Source organism: Heteronotia binoei, chromosome 13 (assembly GCF_032191835.1).
Source record: "Heteronotia binoei isolate CCM8104 ecotype False Entrance Well chromosome 13, APGP_CSIRO_Hbin_v1, whole genome shotgun sequence".
Classification (NCBI taxonomy): domain Eukaryota; kingdom Metazoa; phylum Chordata; class Lepidosauria; order Squamata; family Gekkonidae; genus Heteronotia; species Heteronotia binoei.
This window is the reverse complement of record NC_083235.1, coordinates 26,534,014-26,550,288: the sequence shown is the minus strand read 5'-3', so window position 1 is coordinate 26,550,288 and position 16,275 is coordinate 26,534,014. Positions and strand designations below refer to the sequence as shown.

At 49.0% G+C, this 16,275-nt stretch overlaps 1 protein-coding gene across 1 annotated transcript in view; it reads right to left on the bottom strand.

The window, feature by feature from the left end:
- Window positions 1-15,824, bottom strand: part of ARHGEF25 (Rho guanine nucleotide exchange factor 25) — a 74,442-nt gene extending 58,618 nt beyond the window's left edge. Inside the window, exon 1 of the mRNA XM_060252756.1 lies at window positions 15,640-15,824. Within this exon, the coding sequence (XP_060108739.1) occupies window positions 15,640-15,730 (91 nt within the window). The 5' untranslated portion in view covers window positions 15,731-15,824. The remainder of the gene's footprint in view (window positions 1-15,639) is intronic.
- Between the last annotated feature and the right edge of the window lie 451 nt (window positions 15,825-16,275).

Genomic DNA, 16,275 nt, shown 5'->3' with positions numbered 1-16,275 from the left:
TCTTTGTTTTTGGAGAGGACAAACCAGATCAAGACTGTAAAATTACTCGTGCATTAAAAGCACCATGAAACCAGTTAATAATAACAGCATGTGCACACTGTGAATTTAAACCTGCTTTGAGCCTTTTACAACCCCAGCTCTCAAACAAAGCACCCTATAATTTTAAGGCAGAAGAAGCGTCCTCAAATTATTATTACTGTCAACAGACCAGCCCTCTACCTTAGTCATACTGGCCTCCCTGTCTCCATTCAATACCACAGCAAACAAACGGACATCCTCAAGCTTTTAAAATAAACTCTACAGAGGAGATAACCCAAACAACTCCTCCCGATTGTCCCGTCAAGGCCTCACAACTGTCTCCCTACTGCCTCAGAAACCACAGAAATCACAACGCTCCACAGTTCCGCAGGACCCCACAGAACAAATGTCTGCCACGTTCTAATGGATGTGTTCAAAATAATAAACTACCGAGTCGGCAGCCCTGAGTAACAATCAAGGAGGTTTGGGAGGCAGGAACAACTCGCCTTTCATAGCAGCGAACCCCCAGGCAAAATGAGACGCCCTTATGCGTGATTTCAAGTTGATTATTTTGCCTTTAGCACCCTTTAGGTGCCTAGCCATCCCCACAATCAAAGAGGAACACTGCCGGGTTCCCCGACACCATCCCTTCCCATGCCTGTGTAGGAGCAAAGCTGGGTTCTAGCCTGAGTTAGGGATTATAAAACTGGGAGGGAGTCAGATCAGCTGGGCCAGGGTTTCCCAAACTACACCCCCCCCCCCCGGGCTTTCTCTGTCCTTCTCTGATGTTTCCAAACGAGGCACGGGGGAGGGCTTTTGGCCAGCGCGCAGTCTCAGTATTGCTCCCTGATCATCCTCTGGGTGGAGGACAATCAGGGATCGATACAGCCACTGATAAATTGACAGATAAAGATAAATAGAGAGGGGAGGGGGCTGTCAGGCCGCCCCTAGTGACCCGGTATTGAGGCTTGCAAATGGGAAATGCTGATCTGGGCTATGGACAACAAAATTTGTAAAACCACAGATCTTTTTAGGAGAGTTTCCAAGTATGTGTATATCGTGTGTGTACCTGAGCATCAGATTGTCACTCACTGTTTACAGGTTACAGCTGCTGGAATGGCCTTGGGGTAGCCATAACTATTTCAGGAGTTGTCCTTGAAAGGGCAGCTGCTGTGAGAGCTCTCTCAGCCCCACCCACCTCACAGGGTGTCTGTTGTGGGGGAAGAAGATATAGGAGATTGTAAGCTGCTCTGATTCAGAGAGAAGGGCGGGGTATAAATCTGCAATCTTCTTCTATAGAATCCCCTCCCCCAATTGTTGAAAACTGGATGATACAGGTCAGTTTCATAGCCTGTGGACTGAGTACCTCCCATAATTGTCCCTGGAGTTAACTAATAGCTCTGGAAGAGGCAGCTCTGGAAGAGCTGCCTTGAAAGGGCAGCTTCTGGGGGAGCGCTCTGAGATTCAGAGTGAAGGGTGGGGTATAAATACAATATCATTTTTTTCTTTTTCTTATACTGACTCAGACCACTGGTCCACCAAGGTCATTATTGTCTACTCAGGCTGGAAGCCACTCTCCAGGGTCTCAGGCCGAGGTCTTTCACACAATTTCCCACCTGTTCCTTTCAACTGGAGATGCCAAGGATTGAACCTGGTAGCTTCTGCATGCCAAGCAGATGCTCTACTGCTGAGCCACATCCCCTCTCCATTGAGCCTACTTGTTGAGCCTCTTCTGAACTACACGTGTTCACGTCTGCTTATTGTGCATGCTGGAAGAGAGGCATTTGTAACATGAGTCAGCCTTCTGGCTAATGTAGGATTTTATTTATTTATTGACTGACGGATTATTTATTTACTGCATTCATACCCCGCCTTTCTCCCCAGAAAGAAACCCAAAGAAGCTTACATTGCCCTCCTGTCCTCCAATTTATCTTCACAACAACCCTGTAAAGTAGGTTAGGCTGAGTAGGTATGGCTGTTCCAATGTCACCCAGCAATCCTGAGTGAAGGAAAAATCTTCTTTAACCCTTCATGTGTGAAAACTGTCTAGCATGTAGCTGCAAACTGAGCATCCTCCGTGCACAGACGCACTCTGAAATATTTCTTTATTTTAAATACTTACACCCAGCCTTAACAAGGCAGACTCAGAGCTGGTAACAAAGCAGCCAGGACACAAAAATTGCATAAGTGTCCATGAGAGATTCCAGTCTCCAAATGGGACCTGGGGACCCCCAGAATTACAGCTCATCTCCAGACTACAGGGATCAGTTCTCCTGGAGAAAATGGATGCTCTGGAGCAGGGGTCCTCAAACTACGGCCCGCGGGCCAGATGCAGCCCGCTGAGGACGTTTATGCGGCCAGCCAGGTTATGGCAAAATCAGACCGGAAGTGACGTTCGACCTAAACTCGCGTTAGCAACGCACACTTCCGGCACTGGGCTGAGGCGGCGGAGACAGAGTGTGAGGTGATACTGAGGTGAGGTGAGTTTCCAGGCCAGGGTGTGTGGTGTGGGGAAGGGAGAAAGATGCAGAAGACGGAGAACTGACGGCCCGCGGCCTTGTACAGTAACAGCAGTCCGGCCCTCCAACAGTCTGAGGGACAGTGAACTGGCCCCCTATTTAAAAAGTTTGAGGACCCCTGCTCTGGAGGGTGGGCTTTATGGCATTGCACCCCACTGAGGTCCCTGTCCTTCCCAGGTTCCATCCTCAAATCACCAGGAGTTTCCCTACCCCCCCTATCCCCTGCCGATGGCCAAGGGGAACCTGAAGATCCTTTCCACAAGATAACCAAAACAATACACGGTTCAAAACAACACACAGTTATTCTCTTGCAACTTCACCAAACTTAATCTTCTCAAAGGGGGGAAAGTGGAACACCCCCTCCACATGCATACCATTATGATCAGCAGTGATGCAAGATGCATCTTCCTGGGTAACACAAACACAGCGTATGTGATCTGTGGGGAAGCAAATCAGGCCAAGGTCTGAGACGCCTCCTCCAGACATCAAAGATGTCTTGTTAAGTCCCTCCCTCCTTCCAGTCAGATCTGTTTTGCAGTCAGACGCTTTCCTTCTTCCCTTCCTTCCCCAAGCTCTCAGGCAGCTCAGATCAGGATATACTGCATCTGCATCAATTTAGGACAATGGAGAGCTAAGGGAAACATGACTCCCTACCACACACAAATGCACACACACCACTCTGAGTAAGCTATAGCCTAATCTTACTCCCCACGTCAGGCACACAGTCACCCCTGGGAATGGGGAGAAATAAGGATAAATCACTACGTAAGGTCCCACCCAGGGCTTTTTTGTAGCAGGAACTCCTTTGCATATTAGGCCACACCCTCTTATGTAGCCAATCCTCCAAGAGCTTACAGGGGTCTTCTTACAGGGCCGACTGTAAACTCTTGGAGGATTGGCTACATCGGTGTGTGTGGCCTAGTATGCAAAGGAGTTCCTGCTACAAAAAAAGCCCTGGCAGGCTTGCCAGCCACTCTTTACCATCCCTGCTCCTGTGCTTTCAAAACACCAGCCTTGGATACATAAAAAAATATCAGATGAAGCTTTTCTACACCATTCATTCTACGTAAAGCCTCACCAGCAATGTTCCCTCAAAGCTGCAGAGTCTTGTGAACAAAAATTCTACTTTGTGAGCTACTGGCATTAAAGTTGTGAGCTACTGCATAAATTATTGTGCTCTGAGATCATCCTTAAGAACATAAGAACATAAGAGAAACCATGTTGGATCAGGCCAGTGGCCCATCCAGTCCAACTCTCTGTGTCACACAGTAGCCAAAAAAAGAAAGGAGGTTCATAAGTACGTAGGTCTAGAAGCCCTTCCACTTTGCCCCCCAAGCACCAAGAATACAGAGAATCACTGCCCCAGACAGTTCCAATAATATGCTGGGGCTATTAGCCACTTCCTTCCTGAGCTAAGACAAAAATATGTGAGCTGGAGGCTTAAAAACTGTGAGCTAGCTCATGCTAACTCAGCTTAGAGAGAACACTGCTCACCAGCTTCATTTCATTGCACAGATCCAAAAGAAGAGCCATAGATCTTAACCCTTGCCATGCTGTTAGGAAACGGGTGATTCTCCTTGATAGATCATGTGGTTTGGGGCTGGATCACTGCTTCTCCCCAGAGTTGCTAGCCTCCAGGTGGGGCCTGGAGATCTCTCAGTATTTCAATGGCTCCCTGGACGACAGAAGATCAGTTCCCTTGGTGACAATGACTGCTTTGGAAGGTGGACTCTATGTACCATGCTGAGATAGAGTTGCCAATCCTCAGTTGGAGGCCCTCTCCCCACTTCAGGGGAGAGATGAATCTCTGCTGGGCACTCCATTATGCCCTGTGGAGACTGGTCCCCACAGGTTATAATGGAGAATCAATATGTGCGTATCTGGGGCTCGGGTGGGGGGCTGTTTTTTGAGGCAGAGGCACCGAAGTTTCAGCATAGCATCCACTGCCTCTTCTAAAAAAAAGACCCCCAAGCTTCAAAAAGATTAAACCGGGGGACCAATTATATGAGCCCCCCAAAAAGGTGTCCCCATCCTCCAATATTTCCAGTGGAGAAAAGACATTTAAAAGGAGAGTGGTCCCTTTAAAATGTAATGGCCAGAACTCCTTTCGGAGCCCAATCATGCTTGTCACAACCTTGCTTATGGCTCCACCCCCAAAGTATCCTGGCTCCACCCCCAGATATTTCCTGAGTCAGACCTGACAACCCTATGCTGAGGTTCTTCTCATTCTCAAACCCAGCCCTTCTCAGGCTCCACCCCCACCCCACAAATATCCAGGTATTTCCCAATCCAGAGTTGGCAACTCAACCCCCTCCTGCTGGGGCTTTTATCTCCTCAGATAAGTTAAGGAGAGAGGAGTCATTTCAGGAAAAATTTGCTTAAAACAGCTACAAAGAATTTGCTTTCCAAAGGGAAATCTGCTTTCTGGCTCTCCAAGCTCCTACTAGGCCTCAATTTCACACCACCTACAAGACACACATCAGGAAGCCACAGAGAATTCATTCAAAGCTTTACAACTTGCAAACAAGTCAGAAGTCCACACAGGACACAGATAGGGTTGCCAAGTCCAATTTAAGAAATATCTGGGGACTTTGGAAATGGAGCCAGGAGACATTGGAGGCGGAGCCAGGAACAAGGGTGTGACAAGCATAATTGAACTCCAAGGGAGTTCTGGCCATCACATTTAAAGGGACAGCACACCTTTTAAATGCCTTCCTGCCATAGGAAATAATGAAGGATAGGGACAACATATTTTGGGGCTCATAGAATTCGACCCCTGGTCCAATCATTTTGAAAATTGGGGGGTATTTTGGGGAGAGGCACTAGATGCTATACTGAAAATTTGGCATCTCTATCTCAAAAAACAGCCCCCCCCCAGAGCCCCCAATACTTCCAGATCAATTTCCCATTATACCCTATGAAAATCGATCTCTACATAGGGAAGAATGAAGTGCCCAGCAGACATTTCCCCCCACCTCGTTTCTGGAGACTCTGAAGCGAGGGATTGGCGTCTCTACTCACGAGTTGCTGCCAACTTCTTCAAAGTAACACAGATACACCATCCCAAGAGGAACCCTTTCAATCGGAGACTGAAGCCTCTGGAGGTGGAAAGTCACATGGTGGCTGTGGGGGCGTGGCATCCCCCTGTTGGCCAGCTGACTGGGGGCAGGAAGGAGCCTGGGAAAGTGAGGAAAACCCCACTGGAACCTAGGGATTGGCAAGCCTAGACACAGATCTGGAGACCAAACGCTATGCTAGTTGGTTCTTTTGGTCTCATCTGGCAAGTCTTATGCATCATAAACTTCTTGAAAAGATGGTGGGCAGACACTCTGGATTTACCAAGAAGCGTAAAAACCCCACAGCTCTTTTGTCCCGTTTCAAAAAAGAATAAAAGAGGCGGCCTCCTCAGCTGTCCTTTCATTCTGCCTGTCAAAGGGCAGGGCAGCCTGTATCCCACCAACCACTCTGATCTGCTGAGGAAAAGCCACTTACAATAAAGGAAGGGATCTTACACAGGGGAAGGCTTTGCTCTTTGATGAGTGGCATGGTAGAATACACACCGCTGTAACTCGACAGATGTTGCTGCAATAAAAAATATCCATGGGCTTTCCCCATTTCTTGGTATGGGAATCCCAGCCCAGCCATCATTCACTAAGGCCTCAACTCAGCTGAAGGGCCTTTTCTTGGCCTCAGAGAAAGAGGAGCCAGGGGTTGCATACTGCCTGGATATAATGTAGTGGTTAAGTGTGCGGACTCTTATCTGGGAGAACCAGGTTTGTTTCTCCACTCCTCCACTTGCAGCTGCTGGAATGGCCTTGGGTTAGCCATAACTATTGCAGGAGTTGTCCTTGAAAGGGCAGCTGCTGTGAGACCCCTCTCAGCCCCACCCACTTCACAGGGTGTCTGTTGTGGGGAGAGAAGATATAGGAGATTGTAAACTGCTCTGAGTCTCTGATTCAGAGAGAAGGACAGGGTATAAATCTGCAGTCTTCTTCTTCTACCACCTTAATCCATCTCCTCTCCCCTAGCTCTACTCTGCAGTCTCTGCTCAGACCTGTAAGCCAGCTCAGACCTGTAAGCCAGCCAGAGTTCTTCTGTCCTCATTGGCCTCCTCCCTCAAGCCCTCGCCAACCAGGGTTGCCCGCCTCCAGGTTTTACATCTGATCTCCAGCTGACATAGATCAGCTCCCCTGGAAAAAATGGCTGCTTTAAAGGGTGGATTCTATGGCATTGTACCATGCTGAGGCCCCTCCCCTCCCTAAACCCCACCCTTTCCCAGATCCACCCCCAAAGTCTCCAGGTATTTTCCTGCACAGACCTGGCAACCTGACCTGGGACATTCCTCTACCTAGAAGCCTAATATTAGGTAGCCATGCTACCTAATATTCACCATCATGTTGATAAAAGATATTTGTAAATTTCCTGCATTGTGTAGGGGATTGGACTAGATCACCCTGGAGATCCCTTCTAACGCTATGATTCTACCCAGGGCTTTGGGCAGCCCATTGATACTATAGCAAAGAAATTCTCCCTCTTCACTAAGAAGAAGGAACACACATGGAAAAAGAGACACAGTCTAGTGCATTAAACCAAAAAAATGGTCTACCCACAGCTAGGGTTGCCACCTTCTAGGTGGGACCTTGAGATCTCCAGCTATAACATTTGATCCTCAGATGACAGAAATCATTTCCCTCAGGAAAAAATGGCTGCCTTGGAGGGTGGACTCTATTGGCATTGTACACTGTTGGGGTCCCCTCCTCCCTAAACCCTACCCCTCCTCAGGCTCCTTCCTCCAAAATCTCCAGGTGTTTCCCAACCCAAAGCTGACAACCCTTCCCACAGCATAATCTTGTGAATATAATTTCCTATGTGCCATGTAGGATTGCCAGGTGCAACTCAAGAAATATCTGGAGACTCGGGGGGTGGAGCCAAGAGACTTTGGGGGTGGAGCCAGGAGCAAGGTTATGACAAGCACAATTGAACTCCAAAGGGAGTTCTGGCTATCACATTTAAAGTAAACCGCATGCCTTCCCTCCATTTGGAAATAATGAAGGATAATGAATGAAGGGGCACTTTCTTTTGGAGGATAGGGGCTCAGAGAATTGGACCCCCTGGTCCGATCTTTTTGAAACTTGAGGGATGCTTGGAGGAGAGGCACCAGATGCTATGCTGAAAATGTGGTGCTTCTATCTCAAAAATAGCCCCCCAGAGACCCACTGATTGATTCTCCATTATACCCTATGGGAACTGGTCTCCATAGGGTATAATGAAATGCCCAGCAGAGATTTCACCCTGAAGCAGGAGGGGGGTCTCCATACCAGGGGATCCCCTGCCCACAACTGGGAAATGGCAACCCTAGCAGGGCTACAGACAGATCTAAGGCCTGGCCACGCTGAGTTTGGATTTAAGGTCACCAGGTGCCCCTTGACCACTGACAGGGGATGAGGGGATAAGATTGCCAGATCCAGACTGAGAAACCCTGGGGATTTGGGGGTGGACTCTAGGGAAGACAGGGATCTCAGTGGAGTGCAATGCCATAGAGTTCACCCTCCAAAGCAGGCATTTTGTTCTGGGGAACTGTTCTCTGTAGTGTGGAAATTGGCTGTAATTCTGGGGGATCCTCAGGGCCCCATGGCATCCCTATTTAGATTGGCCCTGGAATCGTCATCACACCGGGCCGCAGGCTTCTGCTGTTTATCTTATAACAGCGACAGCAGAAAATGTTTCCATGCTTCATTTGTTAAAGGCCAGGGGGCAAGGGAGGCTGGAGGAAGGGGGATAGTGGGCATGGTAATCCTGCCCCCTTTACAGACACACCCTCTCTCTGGCAGCAGCCCCAGTTGCTTCTGAATTGGGGTTAGTGGTGGGCCACCAGAGCCACCAGCTGCAGCATGGATGGTGAGTCACAGAAGCCTGGGCCACGGCCAGCCTCTATTCCCAGGTCAGATTCTCAAGGAACATCCTGCCGAGCAAAGCAGGGAAGAGGGCCTAGTCTTCCTCTGACCCTTCTCTGGGGCTTAATTTCTAGCATGAGAAGTGCCAAGTCTCTAGCTTGGCTGAAATCATTCTTTTTTTTTTTCCACCCCCCTCCCCCAAGAAACCTTTGCCCCATATTTCACATGTGCTATGAGAACTGGTTGTGGAGAGCTACTATCGCTGTCGCCAGAGCCAGCTGCCTGAGCCCCCCAGATAGGCAGTTGTAAGCTGCAGCAGACTTCTGCTCTTCTTCTTTTCCCCTGTCTTTCGAGTGACAATTCCTCCAAAGACAGCTTCTGAGGTTTGATTGCATGGCACCGCATCCCTGCTACACTCCCTTCTCTCCCCGAATTCTGCCCTCTCCAAACTCTACTCAAAAAATCTCCAGGAATTTCCTTACCCAGAGTTGACAACTGTGAATTCATGCCATTCTTTGTTCACTTGTTCTTGAGACACCAGTAGAAGCTGTGACTGTGCTCCCAAACATGGGGACAGAAGCCAGGCATTTTACCTCCCACACTTTCTGGTCTAATTTTATGAGGGACCAACTGCCATTAGCAAAGCTGTTTCTGGAACCCAAGAGCCCTGGTTCCTATCTCATCCCTCAAGCCTCCTCGAATCAATTAAACTAACTAAAATGGTGCAGAGACAAGAAATTCATTAAACAGTGAGCCTTTATAGTCTAGTGAAAATCTGAGAGCTTCAGAAGTAACATGAAATCTACAGTGCACGTGGACAGGAGGAATGTACACACATTCATGAACACAATTCTTAGTACTTAGAATAAAAGAACTGGACAGAACTCAGGAGCACCCCAATCAAACAGTCAGAAATTCATAGAGGGTCCATCAATGGCTACTAGCCATGGTGACTGAAGGGAACCTCCATATACAGAGGCAGCAAACCACTGAATATCAGCGTTGGGAGGCAGTAGCCAGGGAGAGCCTCTATTATTTGGCCCTCTAGGGCAGCTGGTTGGCCATTCTGTGAAACAGAATGCCAAACCAGATGGACCACTAGTTTCATCCAGTAGGTTGGTGTGATGTAGTGGTTAAAGTGTTAGTTTAAGTTCTGGGATGACAAGTTGTTAATCCCTCATTCAACCATGGAAACCCACAATGTGACCTTGGGCCCATCACAATTTCTCAGCTTAAGTTTATTGGGTAAATGTTTAAAAATAATCATTTGCCTTGGAAGCACAGAAGCTTTTCTCAGTATCCTCAGTTCTCCACATTTCCCAGGTAAGGGGAAAATGCTGTTCAAACAAATTGCAAAGATGATCTGACTTCAGTGGTAACAAGAGAAAGAAATTTTGCTTACAAAAATAGAAGCACGTCTTACATGGGATATTCATGTAGGGACGTTTAACTTCTTGTGGACAATTAACTGGTTAACTCGCTACAGCTCCAAGCACAAGTAAGAGAGAAAAGAAGAGAAGTCCTATATAAGATGAAACATAAGGCAAGCAAGGGCCAGAGGCTCGACATCTAACCGATGAGGAGTTGGGACCAACTGCCAAGTGTACCTCATTCTTTTAATCCTTTCCCTCCCAGATCCTCTTGCATGCAGGATTACAATAGCCAGGGATGGAATTCTAGCAGGAGCTCCTTTGCATATTAGGCCACACACCCCTGATATAGCCGATCCTCCAAGAGCTTAAAAGGTTCTTTTTTCTAAGCTCTTGGAGGATTGGCTACATCAGGGGTGTGTGGCCTAATATGCAAAGGAGCTCCTGTTAGAATTCCACCCCTGACAATAGCCAAAAAAAACTACCCTCACGAGGTTACTGTTGTGAAGATTAAATAGTGGAGGGGGGAACAATGTGAAAGGCCGCTTTGAGTCCACAATCAGGGAGAAAAGTGGGATATAAAGTCTTATGATCTTATGACAGCTCCCAGTTTGGCCTACAGGAATCAGGGCGCTATATCAGCATGCCCAGGCTAGTCTGATCTTATCAGATTTCAGAAGCTAAGCAGAATCAGCTCCAGTCAGTATCTCAAATGGAGACTACCAGGGAATACCAGGGTTGTGACAGAGGTGATAGCAAACCACCTCCCAAGGTCTTTTGCCTTGAAAACCCTATGGCACCACCGTCAGTTGTGATGATGGCAAAACAACAATAAAAACTCTCTGCCTGGAAGTATTCAATAAATTAATAATGTCTCCATTACAAATTCAAACCAATTTTCAAACCTGCTTATCTATTCTGGATCTCAGCCAATGAATTCTGGGAACTGTAGTTCTTTGAACAGACTGGGCTTCCCAGGCCAAAATTCTCAGAGAAAAACAAAATGTTTTAAAGAGACTCATTAAACGATTTTCAAACAGGTTGAAAATATATACCCATCATAAGTCCTTCTCAAGATTGATTGGCCGCACAGACCAATCACTTTGGGGCAAAGACCTCACTTTTAGGGTTGCTAAGTCTCTCCTGGGATGAGGGGTGTAGGATTGTCAGACCCAGGTTGGGAAACTCTTGGAGATTTGGGGATGGAGCCTGGGGAGGACAGGGATTTCTGTGGGGTATAATGCTATAGAGTCCACTCTCAAAAGGATCCATTTCTCCAGGAGAACTCTGGGGATGAGGTATCCCAGATCCCACCTGGGGAGGAACAGTGGCTCAGTAGCAGAGCATCTGCTTGGTAAGCAGAAGGTCCCAGGTTCAATCCCCGGCATCTCCAACTAAAAAGGGTCCAGGCAAATAGGTGTGAAAAACCTCAGCTGAGACCCTGGAGAGCCGCTGCCAGTCTGAGTAGACAGTACTGACTAGATGGACCAAGGGTCTGATTCAGTATAAGGCAGTTTCATATGTTCATGGGCTGGAGACTGGCATCCCTACTGGCATCCCTACTTTTGAAGCTGTAACATAATGACTGCTTTGTGGAGGGCAGCCTCCGCAAAGATAGGGTTGCCAATCCCCAGCAGGGGATCCCCCAGTTCGGAGGCCCTCCCCCCGCTTCAGTGTCATCAGAAAGCGGGGGGAGGGATGTCTGCTGGGCACTCCATTATTCCCTATGGAGACCAATTCCCATAAGTTATAATGGTGAATTGATCTGCAAGTATCTGGGGCTCTGGTGGAGCTGTTTTTTGAGGTAGAGGCACCAAATTTGCTGCATAGCATCCAGCGCCCCTTTCCAAAACACCCTCCAAGTTTCAAAAGGATTGGACCAGGGGGTCCAATTCCATGAGTCCCAAAAGAAGATGCCCTTATCCTTCATTATTTCCAATGGGGGGAAGGCATTTAAAAGGTGTGTGGTCCCTTTAAAAGTGAAGGCCAGAACTCCCTTTGGAGTTCAATTATGCTTGTCACAACCTTGCTCCTGGTTCCACCCCACTGTCTCCTGGCTCCACCCCCAAAGTCCCCAGATATTTCTAAAAATTGGCCTTGGCAACCCTACAAAAAGAGGTCCTCAGTATTAGAACCATACTTAAGTCACTTGAGGGTAAGGGTAGAGAGCTGCCCACCTTCTGACCTGGGTTCTGCTCAAAACATTCCCTTCCCTATGACCTTGAAGGCTAGTGGCATCTATCTGGCAGCAAGTGACAACAACACCATGCATTCCTCTTTCTTCTAGCTAATTGCTTTCAAGTTGTAAGATTGGGAAGCAGCAGGCAGTAGAATATTCAGCACTGGGCAACAGGACATAGTGTTTTTCAGTCCAGATAATGAAAGGGACGTTGCCATGAACTGGGCACACAGAACGCAGGCTGTATGGGCCACCACAGACCAGAGCTAAGAAAAGGAGCAGGCTGGATTGAAAACAGGGTTGCCAGAACTGTGTTGGAAAATACCTGGAGGCTTTGGGAGTGGCTCTAGGAGAGGGCAGGTTTTGGAGAGGGGAGGGGCCCCATAGCATAGTACAATGCCACAGAGTCCATCCTCCAAAGCAGCCATTTTCTCCAGGGGAGTTGATCTCTGCCAGCTGATCAGTTATAAAACTGGGAGATCTCCAGGCCCCGCCTGCAGGCTGGCAACCTTCATTGAAAACTACGTACATATCCATTTAACAGCCTTTATGTTCAGATGTAAGGGCAAAGCATCTTCCCTGCAGGACAGCTTTCCCCATCACTTTGCTGACTTCCCCCACAACATGCATCCACTGGGAAGTCTGGGTTAAGGTTTCGTTACAGTCGCAATCAGCTGTCCTAAAAATATGCCCTACTTTTGAGGTAGGGATGTTGGACTCCAGGTGAGACCTGGGAATCCTCAGGAATTACACATCATCTCCAGACTACAGAAATTAGTCCTACTGGGGAAAAAAGAGATAGTTTGGAGGGCTGACTCTATGGCATTGTATTCCACTGAAGTCCCTGTCCTCCCCAGGCTTCATCCCCAAATCTGCAGGAGTTTCCCAACCGGCAACCCTCCCCACCCCCCATCCCCTGCCAGAAGCCAGTAGAGACCTAGCAGCCCTATTTTGAGGAGGGACCCTTGAGGTGGCCCAGTGAGGCCCAACAGGCCTGCCCCTGCCCTGCATGAACTGCACACTTAGAACGCATCCCAGAATCCTTTACAACACATTGGGATTCCATGGTAACAGTACAAGGGCTTCCCAGCAGAGGAGTCTGTTTAATTGTAAAGGGTGCCCTGAAGATGGGAAGCTTGAAAGCCATTGAAAAAGCATTACTTGGAGTTTATTATTACCATACCTATTAAGTACATTTCCCCAACCCTTCCGCAAAGGAGCTCAGGATAGGACACAGCTCTGCTCTCCTCATTTGATCTTCCCAACAACCCTGTAAGGTTGGTCAGGCTGACAGACAGTGATAGGCCCAAGGTCACCTAGTAAACTTCATGGCAAGTTGGGATTTGAACGACACTCATCACCATCATGTTACACACTGGCTCTCCACCAGTACACACGGGGATGTCTTGAAAGGCCATAACAAACCAAGGACCCTGCCTTGAGGAGCTTACAATCTTCATTTCAGTGGGGGGAAAGAGTTTGCATGGAGTGGAAAGAACTGAATATGAATAAGAAGGTGAGGTGGTGGGCTCTCCTTCCTTGGAGGTTTTTAAACAGAGGTTAGATGACCATCTGACAGCAATGAAGATCCTGTGAATTCAGGGGGAGGTATTTGTGAGTTTCCTGCATTGTGCAGGGGGTTGGACTAGATGGCCCTGAAGGTCCCTTCCAACTCTTTGATTCTATTATTCTAAGGGTGGCGACATAGCTACATGTGTTGTGTAGCACCTGGGGAAGAGTCTAGGAGTTTGAGCCCTAGGCTTTGTAAAAAAGGTGGGCTTGAGGAGAGAGCTGGAAGAACAGAAACAGAAGTGGCTTCTGGGAAACTGTTCTAGGAGGTATTTCGGAGATTAATATTAAAGGTCAGCAAGGGGGTGAAATATTTTTAAAAAACAGAGCTTGTGTACTACAAGGTTGACTGTGGGGTGCCAGGTATAAGCTCTGAACCCCTTTCCCCAAACAGAGCTCAATGGCAAACTCAGATAATTTTCAGCCTCATTCCTAATAGCCTTCTGCTCTGATATCTGCCTGCCTGTATCAAATTCATCTTGCTCTTCCCCATAAAGGCAGCTTACAACCAGTAATAAAAATAAAATATCACACAATAATTTAAAAACACCCAGAATCTCTCAACTGCCAGGACCTATACAATCAAATCCTATTAATATCAACATCATGGCATTGAGGAAATGGGGGACATAAAGAGCAACGAACTACCAGCTCTAGAAGACCAGCCCATGCCACTGCGTATCCCTTGGGGGCCGACATACATAGCTAAGCCCTGCAGTTGCATCCCCTGAGCACATCAAGTGCTTTAGAATCACTGTTGACGTTGTTCAGCATGTTCATGCAGAGTATATTGTACAATCTCAATCCTGTACATAGAGAGCAGCACCAACCAGACAGCGACATGCAACACTGCAGCCTGCTCAACATGCAGGCACACAGCCAAAATGCAGTCATACATACCCCGGGATGTAACGGAAGAAACCCCCACGTCCAAAGATACCTCCACTCAGTTGCCTCTGCACACATGCAAAGCACCTCCCACACATACAGACGGTCCCTTTCTCCCACACAAACATGCACCTAGAGAGACAGCCTTCTTGCATGCACAAGCCTTCACCCAACGTGCTCCCCTACACATGCCTAGACGCCGAGTAAATGTAGAAACAGATCGATGCTCCTACTGATCTCAGGCACATCCAAATACACAAGCGCATCCACAAACCTACATACAGCATTCGGAGGTGTGCAAAATGGATGTGCAGCAACCACTTGGAACCCTCCCCCACAAAAATCCACACATGGGATGCATTCTTACGCAGGTACAGATGTTTTAAAAATACACCTTTTAAAAAAAAGCCCCCGCACTGAACTCCCAAAATACCCCTCTACTCTGCTCTCACAGCCTCCAAGACATCCAACCACCCACTACCCAAACGTGCCTCCTCCTCTTGCCACAAACTTTTCTTAGCACATATCCCTCCCCACTTCACCCCCCTATAGTGCCCATCTGTTGCGGCCACAAGGGAGTGGCAGATTTCAGATAAGCTCAGTGTGCCCCCTAGTCCAGAACCCTTCCTTGACCAGGGGGAGAATGGCAGCAGGCGGCTGCCCTTTTTCAAAGTGGCGGGGGGGGGGGGGAAGGTGCCAGCTAATATTTATGCCGGGCAAGAATAGAAGAAGAAATAGCCTCGCTGTCAGCAGATCCTGTTCCAAATGCCAGAGCCACAAGAGTAAAGTCATGCTTATCCGAAAGAACCTTGCTGCATGCCAAGCGCGACCAGTGCCAAGCATGGGCAGCAATGCCCTCCCATAGAAGGAGGCAGCAAGAAACACCCACCACCACCACGAAGGATGATGCCCAAGGTAGTGCCCAAGCAGTACCAGCTTTGCCCAAAGAAGACACCCCCCCCAGGCAGGTGATGCTATGGAATCGGGGAGGGCAACGCCCATGCCCACACTGCCAGATGATGCCCACTTCAAGAAATGGGCATTCGGCAGGTGGCACCCACCGGGAGACAGCCAGAAGAGCAACGTCTCTTCAGGCAGGTTTTTTAAGGCCGTGCCCACGCAAGGAGTAGGGGGGAGAGAAGAAAGAGGGGAAAGGGGGTGGGGAGAAAGAGACGGTGCCCGTGCCCACCACCACCACTCACCTCGTGCCCGGGAGGGGCAGCAGCTGCACTTGGCCAGGACTTTGCGGAACAAGTGGTGGCAAGCGCAGCCTTGCTGGCTCGCACCCCTCATGGTGCCGCCCGGCCGCCCTGGGCTCTGTCACCCGCTGTGCCAGCCATCGAGCGACGGGACCGGCGCGGCCCGGGCGGGGAAAGGGGGCCCGGGGGGGGGGCTCCCTCCACCGCAGCCCTGCGCTCAGTGACAGAACAAACAGGGCTGGGGCTGGCGGGGCTGCCCGAGGGGAGGAGGAGCCTCAGCACAGCCCCCCCCCCTTCCCTCCCTCTCCATCAATCTCCGGCGCTTCCCGGAGCCAGACCGCCCCCCCCCCCTCCCCAGCCATTGCAGCCGGCTCTGCAGCATTGGAGTCTGCAGCGGGCACAGGCGAGGAGGCGGACAGAGCTCTCTCTCTCTGCCCCCCCCCCCCCAGCCTAGAGATCGGAGTGGGGGCGGCCGGTGCAAAGGTGCAGAAGGTGCAAGGAGCAAAAAGAGGAGCTTGCAAAATAATAATAAGAAAAACAGGAAGGAAGGAAGAGGCAGCGGAGTTTGGGATAGGGGGGTGACAGCGAGAAGGGAAGGGGGGCAGGTGAATATTCAAGAGAAACAAAGTTGGAGAGAGG